The 23029-nt window shown below is 39.9% G+C and overlaps 1 protein-coding gene across 7 annotated transcripts in view; it reads right to left on the bottom strand.

The window, feature by feature from the left end:
- The window catches only part of FMN1 (formin 1), a 481759-nt gene that overhangs the window by 154466 nt on the left and 304264 nt on the right, over positions 1-23029 (bottom strand). For all 7 annotated transcript variants that reach the window (XM_089309385.1, XM_051822097.3, XM_070053344.2 and 4 more), the window contains 5 exons: positions 22456-22517; positions 20242-20330; positions 13330-13459; positions 11554-11700; positions 10348-10407 (listed from right to left, as the gene is read on the bottom strand). In XM_089309385.1, the coding sequence (XP_089165511.1) occupies positions 10348-10407; positions 11554-11700; positions 13330-13459; positions 20242-20330; positions 22456-22517 (488 nt within the window). The remainder of the gene's footprint in view (positions 1-10347; positions 10408-11553; positions 11701-13329; positions 13460-20241; positions 20331-22455; positions 22518-23029) is intronic.

Genomic DNA, 23029 nt, shown 5'->3' with positions numbered 1-23029 from the left:
TAAAGTCCTTGTTTGAGTTACACCTGCTAGCAATTAGATAACTCATCTTTGGGATATGCCAAGTATGCCAATAGGTGCGAGTCGGAGGTGCTGGATAAGAAGCTACCATAGTGAAAAAGAAAATAACCCTCTGCCTTTATCTGTTTTACTCAGCAGCTGAAAGTTTGTGTATGAACCAAGTGTGATCAAATTCTTCATGTATTTGTAAACCTTTCCCAAAGGATGTTAGGCCCATCTTAAGAGATATTTACTGAATGTATGGTTGGGTATGGTTTTGACAAACTCCACAGCTACATGTAATAGAGGATCTCAGCTGAGAAACATTTTGAGGGACAGAATCTTCAGGACTACTGAAACATAAGCTGAACCTCAGCAGTCTTCTAGCCTAGCTTGGTTTCCTCCCTGCATTGTTTAATGCAAGCTTTGTATCTTGCATATCTTAGGCAGTCTTCAGTTCTCTCTCTCTACATGGGCTACTTTGCCAGCTTTCCTTCAAGTTCCATCTTCCCTACTGCCAATAGGACTAATTCCAAACTCAGAACTGCTTTACAAGGCACTTTATAATCTGGCCTCCATCTGCATTTCCAGCCTTATTTCTACTTTCCCCTATCACCAACTCCCTCGCTCCTATCTTCAGGAGATAACAGTGCACACCAGAGTCTTCTGCCTCTAGGCCTTTGTCTAGAGAGCTTTCTCTTCCCAATCCTTTCCAAAAGGCTTCCCTCCTCCTTTCTTGCTCATCCTCATCCTCATCCTCATCCTCCTTGTCTCAAAACAATCATTACTTCCTCAAAGGTTGCCCCTAGCCCATGACATGGTACTCCATTATCACTTTTAATTTACCGTAATTAAACTTAGAATTTCCCACGTGAGGCCTGTATGTTTTCCCACCAGATTATAAACATCTGAAAGGCAGAAACTGTGTTGTGTTCTCAGTGCCCTACACAACATCTGCCATATCAACAAACCTGGTGTTTGGTGGGTGGGCACCAATACAGAGAGCCTATAAAGCACCGTCCTGGGATGTATATACCCTGAGCACGAGACATCTAATTGATCATCACATTTCCTTATAGTTTCAGAAATCTCCCGGATTCTTCCCTTTCTGTTAAGAACTTTAGCTTCAACGTTAAATGCTAAGAGAAGATGGTTTTCTTCATTTTATCAGAACTCAACTTACCATTTTTTTTTTCATCTTCCTATACTTATTTGACTACTTTCAAAACAATAGCAGCATTCTAGACTGAGTTCCAAGGTGGAAAAACATCTAAAAGGCTTACCACAAAGCTCCCTAGTAATCTACACTGCAAGAGCTCAGGCATAATATTTCCAAACTGTTTTATCAGTCTCGGACTGGCTTCTCAAAAAAAAAATTTTTTTAAGCTGAAAAAGAGAAAATGCCGCCGAGTAAAAAGTTTGGTAGCAACTCTTGAGAAAGGGGCTCAATTAGAGTTCAAAAGACATGACTCCATGTGGATTTCTTGAAACTTCACAGACATAGACTTGGACCCAAAACCAGGAGTAGAAGGAAGCCTGGAGCAGGAGTCACCTTTCTTCAGCTAATTGCTCATCACCACTGACCACAGAAATCATCACTTATGCTGCTGGGGGGGAAGGGATGGTGTCATAAATCACAGAATTCTACACTCTTGCTGAGTGAAATGCATTTTGCACCAGGAAAGCCAGGAGAGCACCACACAAATGGAGAAGTCTTAAATTTTTCCTAGACTGGGTCATCCCATGTTTGAAATTATTCTAATTTTCAGACTATTCTCTGTGATGTTGACTCCACTGGGTTTGGTTCTCTTCAATGATAGTCACGATTCATATGCAAGTTTCAGCCTTCCTACAGAATGTGTATTATTTGAGAGAGAAAAACTACCAGGTAAATCTGCCCATCCAATCATAATTCTTGTGCTGCACTGATACCCGCTCTCAGAACTTTGGATATATACAAACATGCTAGCTGTTTCTTTTTTCATAACACTCAAAAATGTGCTTACTACTCTTCACCAGAAAACAGATATCATTTTCTCACACCTTGTTATCTCCAGATGTACAATGTGGGTTTTTACATTATATACAACTTAGCAAATATCAAGTTATTTATCAGATACTTACATTACAGATACTAAAAAAAAAAAACAATAATGAATTCTTTACTTCAAGGAGCAATGCCAAGAAAATAGGTTACTACTATAAATATCCATACACAAAGCAGAATATAACATATCATGAGAGATTCAAAAAGAGTGTCTCAAGTTAGAAAATTGGGAGTTTCAAGGCTTTCTTTCAAACCTGAGAATTTAAGCAAAGATTTCATCGAACAAGGGTCATATAAGATTGGCCTAAATTTTTTATTATATCCATTTTCCCATTTCACAGGTAGCATATGTTCAGTGTGTTTAGTACTTTGAAAAAGAAAAAAGTAAAAGAATCTGTTACAATGCTAACAACCAGAAATGATCAAACATTTTAATATCTAGGTTTCTAGGTTTTTCTGCAAATTTATGTTCACATGTTTGAGATTATATATTATTTTATGTACAATGGAATATTATTTAACTGTAAAAAGGAGGGAAATTCTGCCTTATGTCACAAATGGCTCAAACATAAGGATATTATGCTGGTACCATCTAGTCAAAAAAGTTCAAAGACTGCATGATTCCACCTATGAGTATCTAAAGCAGTAAAACTTACAGAAAGTGGAACATTGGTTACAAAAAGGCAGGGGAAGCGGGTAAGGGGGAGTTGATGTTCAATGGACATATGATTAGAGTTTCTTCATGCAAGATGAAAAAGTTCTGGAGATCTGCCATGTAACAGTGTGCATGGGGTTAACAATAGTGTTCTGTTCACTTAAAATTTTTGTTTGTTTGTTTGTTCTACTTAATACTTTTGGTTGAATACTGTAATCGATACACAATTCTTAAGTGCTGAAACTTAACTGAAAAGTGATCACTGTTAAATATAAGAGTGGGAATAAGAGAGGGAAGAGATGTGCAATTCGGGACATGCTCAAGCTGACTTACCTCAAATGATAGAGTTAGAAACATACCAGGGGATTCCAATTCAATCCCATCAAGGTGGCATGTACCAATGCCATCTCACTAGTCCCAGTGATCAATTTCTGTTCACAACTGATCATAATGATAGGACTTAGAGTCAAAGGGAGCACATAAACAAGAATAGTGTCTGCAAATACTAGCTGATAGAATAAAAAAGGGAGAGAACGATCCAACATGGGAAGTGAGATACACAGCAGACCCATAGAATGGCAGATGTCCTAAACAGCACTCTGGCCTCAGAATCAGCCCTTAAGGCATGCGGATCCGGCGGAAAAGCCCATGAGACTATTTCAGGCATGGAAAGCCAAGACACTCTCGGGGAAAAAAAAAAAAACCTAAATGAAAGATCTCCACGAGTGAGATCCCAGTGGTAAGAACAGGTCATCAAAGAAGGAGGTACCTTTCTCTGAAGGGAGGAAAGAACTTCCACTTTGACCATGGCCTTGTCTAAATATGATCAGAGTCGGTGAACTCAGGGGGCTTCCATAGCCTTGGCGACTCATGACAAGAGCCTAGGTTGATTACTGATGCCATAAACAAGAGTGTCAATTTGTTAAGTCAACAACAGGAGTCACTGTGCACTTACTCCTCATGTAGGATCTTTGTCCTTAGTGTGCTGTACATTGAGATTTAATGCTGTAACTAGTACTCAAACAGTATTTTTCACTTTATGTTTCTGTGTGGGAGCAAACTGTTGAAATCTTTACTTAATGTATGCTAAACTGATCTTCTGTATATAAAGAGAAATGAAAATGAATCTTGATGTGAATGGAAGGGGAGAGGGAGTGGGAAAGGGAAGGGTTGCGGGTGGGAGGGACGTTATGGTGGAGGGGAGCCATTGTAATCCATAAGCTGTACTTTGGAAATCTATATTTATTAAATAAAAGTTTAAAAAAAATTTACCAGAGTAGATCTCATTTAGTGTTTTTTTTAACATAATAAAATAAAAGTGATATTATCCTCTCTAGTGGATACAAGAGTCAAAAGACCTATCAACAACAGAAACTGACAAGATGGTTTTAAAATAATTAGCAACATTTGATCAGAATTGAAAAATCGTGTGTTATAAAGCTGTAGCAATTAAAAGCGTACAATTTTGGAATAGATTAAAAAAACACAAGGAAATGGAAAGGAAATATCAGAAATGGACCTAAGTAAATTTGTGTTAAGTATTATATAAAGCAATTATGGAACAATGAATTTAAAAACTCAAGAAAATAGAAAGGAAATAATCAGAAATGGATCTAAGTAAATATATATTAAGAATGGGATAAAGGAGAAATTTCAAGCAATTGAGGAGAGGAAAAAATTGAATTAGATCTTCCACCTGATAACAAAGACCAACATAATGTCTAAAGAAGAAAAAACTTAAAAATAAACAAAAAAATGAAATCACAAAACCATGTAAGGAAATATAGGCAAATAGCTCTCTGATACTGGGGTAGCAAAGTCCTTTCAAAGCATTCAAACTTAGATAAAAGCCACAAAAGATAAATAACCATGAAAGCATAAAAAATCTTTAATTCTTAATTAGAAATTTTAACATTTAGAATCTCAAAACTGACTTGGGATGTGTGTTTAGTTTTGTGGTTAATACATGGGTTAAGATATCCACATCCCACATTGTAGTACCTGGGTCTAATACTGAGCTCCAACTCCTGAGTCCAGCTTCTGACTCATACTAACCCTGGGAGGTAGTGATCAATATATGAGTGACCACATCCCTGCCATCCCTGTGGGAGAGCTAGATTGAGTTCCTGGCTTCTGGCACTGGCCTGGTCCAGTTCAGGATGTTGTTGGCTTTTAAGGAGTAAAATTATGGATAAGCGCTTTCTTCATCCAACTGTCACTCTTATTCTCCAATAATAATACAACTATACTTAAAGAAAGCCAACTTCTAGGGGTTGGTGTTGTGGTGCCATAAGTTAAGCCACCACTTGAGGCACTGACATCCCATATTGGCAAGCTGATCAAGCTTCCTGCTAATATCTTGGAAAGGCAGTAGAAGATGGCCATGTTTGCATCCTTACCACCCATGTGGGAGACCAGGATGGAGTTGCTGGTTCCTGGTTTCAGCCTGGCCTAGACCTGGTTGTTGTAGCCACTAAGGGAGTGAACAAGGGAATGGAGAATCTCAATCTCAATCTCTCTCTTTGCCTTTCAAAAAAAATACAGACAAATAAACCTTTTTTTTTTTTTAAGCCAACTTCTAAATAACATATTATGGAAAATGCATGCAACACAATGGATAATGAGCTCTTCAGAATCAACAAGAAAAGGACAACTTGCTCCTTTTCATTAAAGAAATGGCCAGAGACATGGCAGGCAATTTACAAAAGACAAACAGAAGATATGAAAAACCAACTGGATTTATAAGTTGTAATAATGTTAAGTTGAGCAAACTTTTCTTGGGACTATCATATATAGTTCATCAGGTTTAAACTGAGTTGATCTCTGTTTAAGGTCTCTAGATCAAAAGCAGTCTTATCTAGCCTGCCCTCCACTCACAAAGCTATGTATCCTACAGAGGATACTTTTGTAAAAAAGCATTCACATAAAGATGCTATGTGCTTGCCCAGAAAACTGTGTGATGCAAGGAATGTTGGAGTGCTAGTATCTCTTTTGAGATTGGGTTTCAATTCTTTTGAATAATACCTAAAAGAAGGATTCCTTGATCATAAGATAGTTCTATTTTTACTTTTTTGAGAAACACTCATACTGTTTTCCATAGTGGTTAAACCATTTTACATTCCCAACAGTGATTAGAGTTCTAATTTCTCCACATCCTTGTTAACATTTGTTAATTTTATAAGGGCCAATCTAATGTAGATGAGGGAATATCTGTGATTTTGAACTGTATGTACCTAATGACTAGTGCTGTTCAGCATTTCTTCATTTACTTATTGCCTATTTGTATGACTCCTTTGGCTTTGGAGAAATGTTTATTCAAGTCATTTGCCAATTTTTGTCCTTTAAAAATAATTAAATAATTAACTTGAGAAAGGGGGCAGGGGCAAACATCCCCAAATGACCACAATAACTAAGGCTGGACAGAGGTTGAAATTGGAATTCAATCCTACAACAAATTCAATCCTACAAAAATTTGAATACATTTAACCAAGGGGGTAAATACCTCTATGATGAAAATTACAAAACATTAAAGAAAGAAACAGAAGACATAAAAAATGGAAAAATCTCCCATGTTCATTGATTGGAAGAATTAATATCATCAAAATGTCCATACTATCAAAAGGAATTTACAGATTCAATGCAATCCCAATCAAAATACCAATGACATTTTTCTCAAATCTAGAGAAAATGATGCTGAAATTCATATGGAAATACAAGAGACCCCAAATAGCTAAAACAATCTTAGACAACGAAAATAAAGCCAGAGGCATCACAACACCAGATTTCAACATACTACAGGTCAGTTTTAATCAAAACAGTCTCATAATGGCACAAAAATGGGTATAATAGACATGAAGATCAACAGGACAGAATAGAAACTTCAGAAATTAATCCACATATCTACAACCAATTAATCTTTGACAAAAGAGCTAAAATCAATCCCTGGAGCAATGACAGTCCCTTCACCACAAATGGTGCTGGGAAAATTGGAGCTCTGCATGGAGAATTATAAAACATGACCTCTACCTTATAGCTTATACAAGAATCAACTCAAAATGGATCAGGAATCTAAATCTATGTCCTGATACCATCTAATTACTAGAGGAGAACATTGGAGAAACTCTGCAAGACATTGGCAGAGGCAAAGACTTCTTGGAAAAGACCCCAGAAGCACAAGCAATCAAAGTCAAAATAGACAAATGGGATTATATCAAGCTGAGAAGCTTCTGCACTGCAAAAGAAACACTCAGGAAAATAAAGAGAAAACTGACAGAATGGAAGAAAATATTTGCAAACTAAGAAACTGATAAAGGATTGATATCCAGAATCTATAAAGAGCTCAAGAAACTCAACAACAACAAAACACAATCCAGTTAAGAAAAGGGTGAAAGACTTGAACAGGCATTTTTCAAAAGAGGAAATTCAAATGGCCAACAGACACATGAAAAAATGTTCAGGATCATTAGCCATCAGGGAAATGCAAATCAAAATCACAATGAGGTTTTACCTCATCCTAATTAGAATGCTCTCATACAGGCTGGCGCTGTGGCTCAATAGGCTAATCCTCCGCCTGCGGCGCCGGCACACCAGATTCTAGTCCCCGTCAGGGCTCCGGATTCTGTGCCAGTTGCCCCTCTTCCAGTCCAGCTCTCTGCTATGGCCCGGGAGTGCAGTGGAGGATGGCCCAAGTGCTTGGGCCCTGCACCTGCATGGGAGACCAGGAGAAGCACCTGGCTCCTGGCTTTGGATCAGGGCGATGCGCTGGCTGCAGCACGCTGGCCGCGACGGCCATTGGAGGGTGAACCAACGGCAAAAGGAAGACCTTTCTCTCTGTCTCTCTCTCTTACTGTCCACTCTCAAAAACATTTTAAAAAATAATAAAAAAAAAGAATGCTCTCAAACAGAAATAAACAAACAGTAAATGCTGGCGAGGATGTGAGGGGAAAGGTACCCTAATCCACTTTTGGTGTGAATATAAACTGACGCAGCCATTGTGGAAGACAGTATGGAGATACCTCAGAAAGCTGAAAACAGATATAGGATATGACCCAGCCATCCTGGTACTGGGAATTTACTGAAATCAACATATGAAAGAGTTGTACCCCTTGTTTATTGCAGCTCAATTTACAATAGCTAAGATATGGAATGAAGCTAGATATTCATCAACTGATATCTGGATAAAAAAACATGGTATATATACAATTTGGAATACTACTCAGCTATAAAAAAAAGAATGAAATCCTATCTTATGCAACAAAATGGATGCAACTGGAAACCATTATAGTTAGTGAAATAAGCCAGTCCCAAAAAGACAACTACATATGTTTTCTCTGATCTGTGGTAACTAAGAGTGCTCAAAATGTAATGTATAGGAGTGAAATCAACATTTTCAGCTAGGATGATTGTTTACAGTCCTGAACAGTTTCTTTTTCTTTTTCTTCTTACTATTGGTTGAACTCTTCACTTAGTGTAGTGTTAATCTTATGAGTATAAAGTAAACTGAAAATAGATCATTGTAAAAATTAAGAGGGATTAGGTGAGGAAGGAGGAGGAAGGTTGGGAGCTGGGAGGGAGGGAGGATAGGGTGGGAAGTATCACTGTTTCTCAGTCTGTATACATGAAATTTGTATACCTTATATAATTTTTTTTAAAAGTAATTCAATCCTACATGAGTGGCAGGAACCCAAAGACTTGAGCCATCACCACTGCCTCCCAGGGTCTATTTTAGCAAGAAGCTGGAGTCGGGTGGTAGTCAAATACCCATCCATGCTCATCTTTTCTTTTTTTTTTTTAAGATTTATTTGTTTGTTTGAAAGACTGATGACAGAGAGAGAAGAGAGGGAAGGAGGGAGGGAGGAAGAAGGGAAGGAGGGAGGGAAGGGGAGAGAGAGAGAGAGAGAGAAAGAGAGAATCTATCTTCCATCTGCTGGTTTGCTCCCCAAATGCCTACAACATCCAGGGCTGGGCCAGGCCAAAGTCAAGATCCTGGAACTTTACCCAGGTCTCCCATGTGGGTGGCAAGGGCCCCAAGCACTTGGGCAATCTTCTGCTGCTTTCCCAGGAGCATTAGCAGGAAACTAGATTGGAAGCAGAGAAGCCAGGACTTGAACTGGTGCTCATAAGGGATACCAGTGTCACAGGCAGTGGGTTAATATGCTGTCCTATAGTACTGACCCCTGCTCATCTTTTTAAACAATTTTTTTTGCCTCACTCTATACTTTTAAGTCATTTTTCTTATGGCTCTCCATAAAATTATGTAAATCTCTTCACAAGGGGTTGGTACTTTTTTGGATAAGTTTATAGCACATATATTGATAATACCAGTGGGAGCTTTTTCTTAAAAGATCATTAAATTCATTATTTGCAGAGCATATTAAAGTCTAAAAAAAAAAGGAAAGTTTTAGAAAACTAAGATAGTTCCAGTTAGGGAGAACATCAGAAGAAAACACATTAGTGAGGAGGCACAGGGTGGGTGTGTTTGGAAAACCTCAGGTCTTGAGTTGGATCACAAGATATGTGTAGAGAGACAGTAATAAAAGTCTGGTTGATAGAAAATGGAATTAACTTGAGTAGAGTCTTAATTCACTTGAAAACGGAGAATCATTTCCGTTTTGAGTAAAGAAAGTGATATGATCAGAACCACATGTGAAGGTGTGTGATGGTTCAGAGCATCAGCACCTGCAGACGGGAGATGAGCTGGGAAGCCACTGAAAATCTCCAGCCTGAATCAGCCAGAGCCAGCAAGTAGAAACTATGCAGTTGAATGACAGAGGTGAACTGAAGAACAGTGTAAGTCTTTCTGCCTGAAAGATGAAAAAATATCTTCATTAGAAATAGGATGGAGTTTGGAGGGAGGGAGGAGGAGGATGAACCCAAATGTAGATCTACTGGGAATAGTTTGATAAGCTCTCCCAGAAGGAAGCTCATCAGGGCTTAGCTTGTCTGATGAATAAAATTGTAAGCCTTTTGAAAACAAGATCCTGGAATCTTGAATTTTCTTCCCTCCATGCTCTGACAACATTTTCTTTGGACACTTTTTCCATCCATATTGATGACTGTTTTTCAACAACTTGTAACAGTCCCTCTTTCTTCTCAAAGTTAGGACTCCCTGTTCTCAATTTAAGAAGGAATAAAACAGAAAATTGTGCTCAGGTGAATTCTCAGAGAAATGTTTATTTCTAACTGCAAATATAATCTAAGCAGAGGAGACGCGTTTTTCAAATTCCACGTCTTCAACTTGTTCACACTTGCATTACTGGCAAAATACTAGGTATTACTGCCTAAATTTCCTACATCTTGCTTTGCATCTCAGAGTCTAGTTTCAATTATAACCAATTACTGAATTAATCTAGATTTTACAGAGACTGTCATATGGGGTCACAATGTGCTGAGGCAGTTTGAGGGTCTCCCTGCAGCTGTGTTGCAAGGTAGGTTGAGAAGTGGTATACTCCTGCCACTGAATAGCGCTTCCCTTTAAAAGAGTGAGCCAAACTCCCTGGGCTTCAGTGTTCTCATGTAAACCAAGGAGTCAGGGAAAGCTCTCAGATTTTATGTTGGCCTTGAAATCCCCCTTTCTTCTACCCATCATCCAATTTTTGAGTGAAAATAACATGTAAAAGTTGAAATGCATTATGTTAGCATTTCTTACCTGATCATAATACCGCAGGTAATACTTCACAACGTAGTCCACCAGATTAATCCCATTATCCTAGGTTTAAAGAGAAGCTTAGATGAAAATTATGCACACAAGACTCCACTATGGCAGAAATGTCAGAGCTGAAATTTCAGACTGTGACTCTCCTAATTTATAAGACCTGGTCCTAATTCTGTTTAAGACTGGCAAGATTTTCCTTCTCCTCCCATTCATTTTTTTTAAAAATTACAGCTAGGCAAAGAAATGGCAAACCCTAGCCTTTGTGTGTGTGTTGGGGGGGGGGGCATTGGAGGAAGTGGGGGAGGAACAAATAGATGATCCCTAAATCTGCAGAGATAATGGCTAAACAAACAAACAAACATAGTGTTTGCTAATATTTTCTGGCATAAAGTCAAGAGGGGGGGTGGCTTGAGCTAAAGGGAACCAGGGACTAGAACAGAAAACCATCCCTCCCTTTCTACCTTTCAAAAAAATGTGTGTTCTTAATGGTGTGAAAAACAATCAGGGCTAGTTTAAAAGGAACACCAAGCCACTTTATGACCCTGAGAGGCCAGGGGCGAGCAGGCCCTCCCACAAGGCAGCCTTTGTGTGTTGTTCACAGGGGTCTAATTCTAATTTGCCTGTGTATTTCCCCTCCCTGAACTCCCCCCTGTTCCCCATGGGATGCCTAGATATGGGCTGGTTGTTTCCAAAGAGGTAGCGCTGCAGGGGTGTGGAGCCAAATGCTAATCAGGCTCAGAGAGTTTGACAGTGGACCCCCAGCCCAATTGTCACAGCCAAAGAATAATTCAAATGCTTGGTTCAATGGGTGATTCAATACTGCTCTGCCAATCAGAAAACAGTAAATTACAAGTTGCCAACACTAAGGTCAAACAGACTCCAGCCATTGCGTGGCTAACATGGCTAATAATGCTGACTATTTATACTCCCATTGAAGAACCAGTCTAATATCTAATCACATACCTTAGAGCAAACAAAGACTGGGGATTGTGGCATGGAAAATAAGGTCCAGCATAGAAACCTGACCTTTATTCAAAAGTTACAAGAGAGCAAAGAAAGAAAAAACGTCTAAAATAAAATAAATTATTAGGGAGAGGGTAATGAAGAATGGACAATCTGGAATTTTGTTTTTTAAAGTAAAGGTAAAGAAGCAAAATAATGACAGATCATAGGAACTCATCATGAAAAATAAACAAGTACCCGACTTTTGACGTCCTTGAGTTTGGGCAGAATTTCTAAGCTATATCCATCTGCTTGACCTCGAGTTCTATTTCCTCCATTCATATAATTTCCAAAAGCCAGAATGAGAGCTAAAATATCCTTCACGCTCTTCATGTGCAGCAAGCCCTGTGACGGCAAACACTAATTAGTATGGAGCTGAACTCCAAATGGACCCATGCTCATTCAACAGCAAATATTTGCTGAGTACCCAATAGGCTAGTGGCTTGTTACCAACAGGACTAACAGTTGCAGAAATGAAAAATAGATTTGACTAAGCCATAAGTGTAAAAAAAAATACATTAACAGTCATCATTTTCTACTCACTCAATCTTTTATGAACAGTCCTGGTTTTAATATTGAGGATTAAATATCAGTATTTATATTGCCATTTAAGCCAGTTTTAATACTTATTTTAAAGTATTTAATTGGAAAAATGGAGTTCATACAGTTAGGGTTGACCTTTAATAATTTTGGAGCAGAAAGGCATTTAATTCTTTTTGAGACTCTGTTATATAACTATATAAACTGTCCAGTTAAATGCAGAGTAGACATAATAGTAAGCATGTTCTTCCTTATCCCTGTGTGTGATCCTCAAAGGGAAACTATAATACATTCTTAGGCCATGGACTATAATTATTAATTTTATTAAATTTGTGATTATTAAGTTTTTGTTGCATTGTCTATTAACTTTTACAATATCAAGCTGCTTAGGAATTTCTTCAGCTGTCTGTTTTATGTGCTTTTCCTCTTTATTTTCTTTGTTGTGTCAAGTGCAAATTTCCAAGTTGAAATTTTTTTCTCTATAGTCTTACGTGACTTTATTTTAAAATTCAGCTAGCCTCTGCTGTGGCCAGGGAGTACAGTGGAGGATGGCCCAAGTCCTTGGGCCCTGCACCCCATGGGAGACCAGGAGAAGCACCTGGCTCCTGCCATCGGATCAGCGCGGTGCGCCAGCCGCAGCGCGCCGGCTGCGGCGGCCATTGGAGGGTGAACCAACGGCAAAAGAAAGACCTTTCTCTCTCTCTCTCACTGTCCACTCTGCCTGTCAAAAAAAAAAATAAATAAATAAAATAAAAAAATTCAGCTATAGGTAAACATCTGCTCCTGGCTTCCAGGTGTTCCTAGTGGATACATATTATTATTTTTGCAGTATTTTGCTTTCTTATTGAAATCTTGTATAATTTTAGAGGAAAACAAATGTCCCCTCCAGATAGGCAAGTAAGCACTACTCCACAATATTTGTGGAGAAGACTAGCATGCTCTTATGAAAACTGGTCAGTGTAATAAAAAGCCAAGAGCTAGAATCTAACTTCATAATGAACAATGGTATAGTAAAGCCAACATATTTATTTCATTATCTCTAGAATCCTTAATTTCATTGGGTAGACATATTTTTCAGATCATCAAATCATCAAATGCATCTTTTGCAATCCAGAGAGTCAAACAGAAAGCAAACTATGCTATTTATGTTGGCTTTTATAGGTAGTGCATCCACTGGAAGGTATTTGGAATTTTTAGAAGAAATCTGTAAAACCACCTTTTCTTTCCTTCTCCCTCTCTTGTTCAGTATCTTCTTTTCTCACTCTCTCTTTTCCACTCATACACACTCATAATTGGTTCAGATACTTATACTTAGAAAAACATAGAACCCCATCTCCAAAAGGTTTTCTACAAGGGCAGGATAATTGGTCCTTTACTTTCTCCTTTACTTCCAATAAGAGCAAAGCCATCTTTTAAATTAGGCAGTAGACATACCTTAGAAGCTCGAGTGATGATCTCTACCTTTCGATGCAAGGAAGTTATACCCTCAGAAAAGACAGATCGGAAGATTATGCACTGGGCACGTTCAGCAAAATTAGGAATCTGCGCTAATTCATGTAAAAATCTGTAAAAATAAAAATGAATCCGTTACCTCTACATATAATCACAAGAAAAATAAAGAGCTGAAAAAAGATTCACCATGACAATGTTCATTTGACAAAAAGATATCAGTGTAACTCAAAGAACTCCAAGGATATATATTCTATTGACAACAGGGCTACTTCTTTAAAAAATTACCTTAAAATTTTTTATTTATTCATTTGAAAGGCAGAAACATATACACAAAGACAGACAGATAGAGCCCCATCCACTGCTTCACTTCCCAAATACTTGCTACAACCAGGAATGGACCAGACCAAAGCCAGGAACTCAATAGTGACCTCTCATGTGAAGAGAATGGACCCAACTACTCGAGCCATCATCTGCTGCCTCTCAGGATACGCATTAGCAGGAAGCTGGAATTGGGAACAGAGCCAAGACTGGAATCCAGTCACTCCAATATGGAATCAAGGTATATCAGTGGTAGTTTCACCTCTACATCAAATGCCCATCCACAGCACCAGGTTTTTATGGGTTCCTATGATGGCCAATAAATGTACTGTGTATAAATTGCTTTACAGACATAAAGTAAATGCAAGTATATTAAGTTATCTCTCTCTCTTGCTGAACAAACAAAAGATGAAATCCAAATGCAAAGCACTAGTCTTTAGCAATTAAGAAAAAATTCACAATATATTCTCTTATAATGCAGGATTCTCTAAAGGTGTTATTTACACCTCTCATAGAACCAGCAGCAAAGTAAAGACTTCAGGAAAATGTCTACTGACAAGTGATTAAAAACAACAACAAATTTCTCTCACTAAACTGAGCTACTATTTCTGCCCAGTGAATGACACAGTTGTCAATAATGATCAAATTCTCCAGCTATTTGTTTACTTTTTCACATCAACTTACCCGTATAGACACAGTTCATAGCTCAGAACTTGGAACAAAGTAGGCACTCATTAAGTAGACAACCTTAAGTTTCTTAAAAAAATATGGCAAGACAGATCTTAAAAGCTAAAGGTGAGGATTGACCTACACACAGTAGCTCACTGTCTGAGTAGCTGGGCACTGGTATCCTTTGCAAAATTAAGCTGGAAGAGCTACATACTCTCCAAGCCAACCACCAGAGGAAAGTGTATAAACTGAGTGGAAACAGTTGGACAAGCATTCAGAAAAGGAGAGAATGCACTATCATTAATTTCATTTTGAAACTGAAATGATGATTAACTGATTTTCTGAAGTCTTGATCAACTTATAAAATCATTACCTTGAAATTTTGCAACTTCTCACTAATAATGGATTTACGTAGGAGCAAACTTAGAGCCTCCTTCTTTCTATTCCCAAAGAAATGTTCTTAGCTTATACTCCATGCCTTCTTTACTTTTAAGGAGGCTAGGTATTTTTTTTTGTTTTTGTTTTGGTTTTGGTTTTTTTTGACAGGCAGAGTGGACAGTGAGAGAGAGAGACAGAGAGAAAGGTCTTCCTTTGCCGTTGGTTTACCCCGCAATGGCTGCTGCAGCTGGCGCATCGCGCTGATCCGAAGCCAGGAGCAAGGTGCTTCTCCTGATCTCCCATGCGGGTGCAGGGCCCAAGGACTTGGGCCATCCTCCACTGTACTCCCGGGCCATAGCAGAGAGCTGGCCTGGAAGAGGGGCAACCAGGACAGAATCCGGCACCCCCAGACCAGGACTAGAACCCGGTGTGCCGGCGCCGCAGGCAGAGGATTAGCCTATTGAGCCGCGGCGCTGGCTGAGGCTAGGTTTTAATTACTACTTCTAATTACGAACTATTTTTCTTGCTTATCATACAACTAGTTCATCTCCTCCATTTTAAAAATGACATTAAGATGAAGCAAAGAATAACCATTAAAGAAAACACACTCTTGTTTTAAGGTTCTACAACTGGGATTATTATGAAAATCATAAGATGAAATATAAAAGTAGGACCCCAAAAGAATTCTGGATTAGGATAACATGAAAAACATCACAGTCTATGTTTAAATTACATCTTTATAAATAGAGTGTTAAACAGTGGAATCTTCCAATGACTGGAACTAGTGCTATCAGCAGTTTTCACAAATATCTGAGCAGTAAAAGCTCCTAGGACTGGCTGTGTTGGATCCTGGGATAACGCTTGACAAGATTTATTTATTCAGATGCTAAAAGCTATCTTGAAGAAGGACCTTGCATTTCCCCCTTCCAAATGTGCCATAAGACACCATTCCCAAAGTACGACCTAGATTCCCAGAGTACTCACACTTCCTACTTGAAATGAACACAGTGAGTGGAGCAGGTACAGGGACTATGTGAGAGAACATACAGATGGATGCCTCACTGACAAGGATGCAGATGAAAAGGAGAAAATATTGGACAAATAATTATAACTAGTCTCAGAAGAGGAGGCTTAGGAACAATAGGAGGAGACCAAATCGCAGACTCATCAATTCATATTAACCAATAAAATAAATAAATATATATATAAAATAGAACTGCAAGGTTTTCTAGCATGAAAGCCATACTGGGATTAGGGATTACACTGGGAAGACTCTCAGAGTTCCAACGTCCTCTGTATGGAGAAGAGTCTGAGGGAGAGAAGTTCAGGGATTATGCATTACTTTGGGACAGAATCATGTCACAGAAAATTAATGCCAGAGCAGCACATCAGTTACCAAGACTGTCATTCAATCCTCCAAGTGTGTTTGAGGCATTCAGTGTGTCAGGCATCACACTAAGACTTGGGAATAGCATTTAACTTAACACAATTCCTTCCTGATGACCTGGGAAATAAATCAGTGATTACTCTGGGGTGTGGTAAGTGCTATTGGCAATGGGATCCCTAAGAGGAGCTATGGAAGACACTGCAGGGCACTGGAGTCAGGGCCCTGGTGACACGACAAGTCAACTAGGGCTCTGGGTAGGACACGTGCCAAGACAGGTTGAATAGTATCTGTAGGGGGAGGTGAGCAGAAGTCAGATGCTAAAATGAGATTTTGTGTTCTAAAATAAGGACTTTAAACTTTATCTGAACAAATGAAGGCTTTTGAAAACAGAGAAGTGACACTTTCAGCTTTTTATTTTTGAAAGAACATGCAGTAGCTTGGCTGATTGCATATAACAACAGATTCGCAAGTGGGAGTCCTATCAGACTACTCCAGAATCTTCTGAAAAGTAACAGAAGAGGGCCTGCAATGTGAATACAATGTGGATGAGGAAGCTCCTAGGCTAGCAAGACCCAGAGAAAATAATTTCCCAAGGGGTACTGAGAAGAGTCTAGGATGACTTATGGGTTTTTTGGCTTGGATACCTGGAAGAATGTGAAGATTCAAAATACTGGAGAAGATATTTGGGGAAATTTTTCTTCCCCAAAATAGCCATGCAAAGGCTTGCAGCAAAGCATTGTAACCTTCGCATTTATCTAGTGAAGGACAAGAAGTATTAGTTACCACAAAGTCTATGGAAAGCAAGTGTCTGTTAAATACCTTGACCCCACACCAAGTGCACCTTACACTCTAAACATAAAGATAGGGTCAGCAACTCTTACATATCCCTAAGCATAGGATTTTGAACATTGGGCTTTGGTACTTATTAATATTTACAGATTTATTTCCTTTTGGGCTAGTCCAAATTTATACTCTTAGTTTTAATAACAGAGAGGACTAAATACTCTCCATATGTGACACACATAAAGCATCTTCTCCCTTTTCCCCCTGTGCATTCGGACTTCCCCAGGAAGGACAACTTCACTATGTATATATGACAGAAGCTCCGTGCCTCATACTGTTTGGGGTTACCAATCCATGGTTACAACTCAGCTCACAGGTGTCATGATACCATGGGGCCCACTGTTAATCATCCCCAAATCCTTGACTGGGGTTATCACACAGGACTGCATCCACTCATAATTTCATGCTTCAGCTTCTGTTCATTCATAGAAGAGAATGCTAACACTATCAGACTACAGAGAAGTACACTAACACAGCCTACTTCGTGGGAGTTCCTAGACAGCCACGGATCCTGGTGGAGCAACCCAATAAGCTGTCTATGGTGTCCTCATTCTAGGCCAAGACAAGTGTGCATCAGGCCTAATCCAATATAGTAAGGTCTGCCTCACCTCACCACCATCACCAAGCAACAAGAGAGGTATGGGGCATCCTTCAAGGGAGCAGCTCACAGACAACCAGAGCGGCTCTCCTTAGAAGGAGTGGTCCCCAGCAGAGAACACCTCTGTGGGAAATGACTTGCAAAAAATGCTTACAGCAGACTCACTTGGACTTTATGGCAAATAAGTTGCCAGAAAATCAGACTCTGTCATAAATCAAACAAATGCAAGCCAGTTTAGGAGGCTGGGAGCAAAGGTGAAATTCACTAAGGTCTTAGGGCCATTACTTCTTCATGCCACTGAGCCCAAGTCCATCACCTCCCCAGTACAACATGACAGTCCTAGCTGCCATCAGTCTTAGCTGTACATGTCCAGGAAGCCATTCACAAATTTAAAAATGCTTTTCTCTGAACACCACCAGCAAAGAAATAGGAATAAGCTGCCTACTAATTTATCGGCCACTATTATTCTATGTGCTGGCAATCATTCTTGAAAAACAAGGAAAAAGGAAGAAAGGATCCAAAAGGAAAAGGTGACTCTTTCCAGCTATGGAAGCACATGATCTCTCTCACCAAGCATGCATTTCACTGGGTCACCCATTCCTATAGCTGAGAATAGAGGCTGCAGAGTGACTCAGGGGTTGTCAAGTTCTGCTTGCAGGCCAAATTCAGCTTGCCACTAGCTTTCTAAGGTCTGTGATATAAGACAGTGTTTTACATTTTTTTAAAATAGTTGAAGAAAGGATCAATAGAAGGGTAACATTTTATGACATGTAAAAATAATATAAAATTCAAATTCTAGTGTTCACAAATGAACTTTTATCAGGGTAAAGCCACACTCATTTGTTTATATATTGTCTATGATTGCTTTTGCACCATAATGGCTGACTTGAGTAGTTGTGACAGATCTCTTGGACCCACAAAGCCTACAGTATATACTATCTGGTCCTTGACAGAAAAAGTTTGCCATTCTAGGGGCCAGCTTTGAGGTGCAGCAGATTAAGCCACCAACTGCAACAGTAGCATCCCATATCACAGCACTGTTTCAAGTCTTGGCTGTTTCATTTCAATCCAGCACCCTGCTACTACACTTGGGAATGCAGCAGAAGATGGCCCATATACTTGGGCCCCTGTCACCCATGTGGGAGACCCAGATGGAGTTCCAAGTGCCTGGCTTTGGCTTGGACCAGTCCCAGTCATTGCAGCCATTTGGGGAGTGAACCAGCAGATGGAAGATCTCTATCTTTCTCCATCTCTCCCTCTCTCTGTATAAATGTGCCTTTCAAAGAAATAAAGCTTTAAAAAAATTTTAAAAAAAGTTTGGCATTCCAGGCTTAGTGTCCAATTTTGTACAACTGGTACAACCTAAATGCTTCATATGACCTAATGTCCCCACCTATCCCCTATTGCCTTGTCAATGCCTAACCATCCCATTAATAGTATCTACTTTCAGCCACTGCCACTTTCGCAAGTATTAATTAGGAAACATGACTTGAGAATAAATCACAGGATCAGTTTGTGGTGGGAACTGCTAAGGAGAATGGTTCAAGTAAATGGAACACAAAAGCAGGGGAATCCCATTCGGACAGATTTACAACATTGGAGGCTTCATGAACTAACTTTGGGTAAGGGGCAGGGGGTCTTGACCCTTGTTCCATGTGACAGTAATTCATCTAAGGTTTCCAAAACTACCATGAGGCTTATCAATAACTGAGTAAACCTAGAATTCTCTTCCCACCCTTTGTGTTTTACAGACGCTTTTCCGGGTTTGATTATCCAGGCATCTATGGGGGTTGGAGCATTCTGGAAAACCCAAAGACAAGGCATGGAAGGTGTCAGTGCAAGCCATAGAACTTCGGAGGTCTTGAAGGTTGACTTGTTACCATAGCCATGAACACTTCATTTCTACTTTGTGTTCTACGACTGACTAATCTCCAGGCTGAGTGTAGGTTTCAATCGGAAATGAGGCATTCAAGATAGCAAAAGAGGCCCCTATCCACTTAATAATTTTCAGAGTCCTAGGCCCTGAAAAGCTGGGTAGGGCCCTGGTGTCTGAGATAAGCCCCAGAAGCTTATCTCAGAACACCCTCCAAGCACGGACACAAGTTACTAAGTTACATACTTAGAGTGTATGGGTTGTCAAAGCCTATGAAATGATCTAAGAACAGAGCAAGCAACTCTAGATATGAGTGGAGAGAAGAACAAGCACAGTGCAAGGGTGAGAAAGTCTCACCAAATTGGGCCAGGGCAGGTGGAGAAATTTAGGAAGACACTGGCTCATTTGGGCTCCATTTACTGAATATGACACTCAGGAAGATGAATTTGAATTCTGTGACACTGATATCATCATTTAACTGCATCAGCAGAAGCTTAAACAGAGCAATGCCTTCTTCCTTCCTCGGTTACCCTTTTGGCTAAAATGTTTAGTCTAGGAGGAATTAACAAGTTGCTAGAACAAGAATGGGGAGTTGTGTGGGGTGAGAGAAGGGGGTGGGGTGAGACATACTGTATCCAGCAGCACAAATCTCAGTTCTGCTTTTCCCGGCAGCTGGATCATTCTGCTACTTGCAATAGGTCACGGGGATGATAATGTTGTGATTTAGCTCACTGCACAATAGATTTGGTCTCTCAGAATAGGGACGGAGGAACACAGAGACCATGGTTCTCCTTTCGGCCTAACCGGAAAGTAGTTTAGTGTCCTTACTGTTCAGGTTTATCCAGCAGCTTCAATTCTTCTTCTTTAGATGTCTCATAATACTTTCTTATTTTAACCAATTCATCCTCTTGGGCTCTCTGTATTGAAAGACAAAACAAAAAGCAGTGAGAATCTAAGGCAGTGGGTCTCAAGGTATAATCTCTAGTCTAGCAACAGGAGCATCAGCTGTCATTTGCTGGAAATGCAAACCCAACCCCACCACAGACACAAGATACTCAAAGGTGTGACCCTGTAAGCCCTCCAGGTGATTCTGGTACATGTGGAAGTTTGAGAGCCCCTGGCTAATACAGAAGGTCACAACAAGCACACTCAGTCAGACAAGGAAACCAGGGCGATTGATTACTACCTTTAATTCCCTGTCTCTTCAGGTGTAAGCAGAGGGGGCAAGTTGTCCTTACCACACTCAGAATAGCACTTCTAACTTGCATAGGTGCCTAATTTACTTCTGTTCACCATTTTCCCTTGTTCTGAATTTCATCAGTACCTATTGTCTGGACCACTTATTTTGGCATTTAGTTGAATGCAGCTGGACTCTAAGATGTGCTAACAAGTATCAACCGTGTGCATAGCCCTGAGCTCATGCTGACAACAAAAAGCATCTGGAAGGTGCTCCGCCCCTAACAATATCATTTAACATCAATGACTGTATCTGAATTTTATAGAAAGACCCACTGAGGCTTGAGCTAAGTAACTGGTGAAGGGCTTCTGATGAGCAGTCCTTCTTTCTCCCACTATATCATGCTGCCTTCCAGGTAATCAACAAGTTCATAATCACCTCCTGATGTCCCAGTGCCTTTGGGTTTATTAATGAAAGCTTTCCTGGTTTTAGGAAATGTGGGAAAAGCTTCTACCTGCCTGTATAAATAGCTCCTAATACATATAAAGTATATGAAAATGAGTAGGGAACTGATGAGCCCACCACACCTAGAATATTAGACTATGGACAATTTCTATAAGAGATGTAAAGCCTCAGAGAACATAAATACTGAAACGAATCATTTTGAGCTGGGTGACCATGGCATACCCTAGAGCCCCAGGCAACTTCCTGGGAAATACCATTACTTAGGAGAATCCAGGGGGCTGGCACCATGGCTCACTTGGTTAATCCTCCACCTGCAGCGCCAGCATCCCATATAGGCACTGGGTTCTAGTCTCGGTTGCTCCTCTTCCAGTCCAGCTTTCCGCTGTGGCCCAGGAGGGAAGTGGAGGATGGCCCAAGTGCTTGGGCTCCTGCACCTGCATGGGATACCAGGAGGAAGCACCTGGCTCCTGGCTTTGGTTCGGCGTAGCTCCAGCCATAGTGGCAATTTAGGGGGTTAACCAATGGAAGGAAGACCTTTCTCTCTGTCTCTCTCTCTCCCACTGTCTAACTCTGTCAAATAAAAAAAATCTTAAAAAAAAAAAAAAGAGAATCCAGTTCAATCTATGTTTTTGCATCCTAACAGTCAGGAAACCAGAACAATTAACAGTAGTGGGAATTGTGACTCTCTGCTGTCATCTACTCAAGACAGCCTGCTCATTCTGTTGGTTATATCCACTCATTAGTCAACTTAAAAGACCTTATATGTGTGTAGTGCTGTTTACTTTCAAAATACATTGCAACTGCTACATGTGTTAAATCACATTTAATACAAAACAATCCGGTGGGCCCCACTATAATTCCCATTATGCTGATGGTCTATAGGATTAAGGAACTTGAGTAATTGGCCCAGGGTCATTCAGCAGGCAATGGTAGAGCTGGACCTAAGACCATCTGACTTCAAAATCAAGAATCACAGCAACCATTCCACACTACCTTCCCACATTCAACATCATTAGCTCAGCTGGACTAAGAGTAATCATCCAAGCTGGTACTGGCTTCCCATTCCTCAAAGGAAGACACTGGTATAGGCCAACATTAACCAGGGAGCTTATCTTCGGTCACTCTGCCAGCACATGACAGAAATGAGTTCTAGAGCACAACAGTGGGTGGTTTCCACCTTGAACCACCCTGACTCGCAGATGCTCAATGAGATCTACTAACACAGATGAGCATGGTGGGAGTCAGGAACCTAGTGCTCCTGTCGTGTCAACTCACTCAAGCTTGCATTTCTGTGCCTTAATCTCTTCCAGGATAGGCTGAAATTCTTACCACTGAAGAACATGAACAGCTCAATGAGTTTTGGGGTAGAAATTCTAGCTCTGAATATTGTTGCTACTCACATTTTCATATAAAGCCGCCAGGGTCTCCAGGTCAACCACAGAGTCATCCACATTGAAAATGGCTGCCAAAAACCCAGAAAAAGAAAGGGGTAAGAGATTTACTGAGATCTCCTGCACCAACATCGACTCCGTATTCAGCTTTCAAAGGAAGTAACACTGTGCTTTCTTGTGTAGATTATACCTTTTGGCCTGTTTCTGCTCTCCTTCCTTTTACAACAGGGTGCTCAAAAGAAAAAAGTCAAAAATGGTTCCTATCACTGGCCTAAGCCTTAGCTGTTCCTTGTTTCATTCCTCATACTCTGTGTCCTTTCTGTAGTTTAATTTAGGCTCCACAGGAAAAGTGCTTGTGCATTAAAACTAAATCAGTTTGTAGGTTTGAAGCACAATGTTAAATCTTTCTTCCCGCTGGTAATTGAAGAGATTTAGCACCTAATGCACCAGAACTGACTCTTACCCATTACCAGAAAGAGAGAGAAAAGACAACCCTACAAATTAAACGAATTCAAGCATGTGATTTCAGGCACCTTTCCATAGCCGTTGCAAACATATTGTTTGGATTAAAAAGACAAGAAAG

This window comes from Oryctolagus cuniculus, chromosome 12, assembly GCF_051225735.1.
Source record: "Oryctolagus cuniculus isolate XC-2025 breed Fujian yellow rabbit chromosome 12, ASM5122573v1, whole genome shotgun sequence".
In the NCBI taxonomy this organism is placed as follows: domain Eukaryota; kingdom Metazoa; phylum Chordata; class Mammalia; order Lagomorpha; family Leporidae; genus Oryctolagus; species Oryctolagus cuniculus.
The sequence above is the reverse complement of the archived record's forward strand: the minus strand, read 5'-3'. Positions and strand labels throughout refer to the sequence as shown.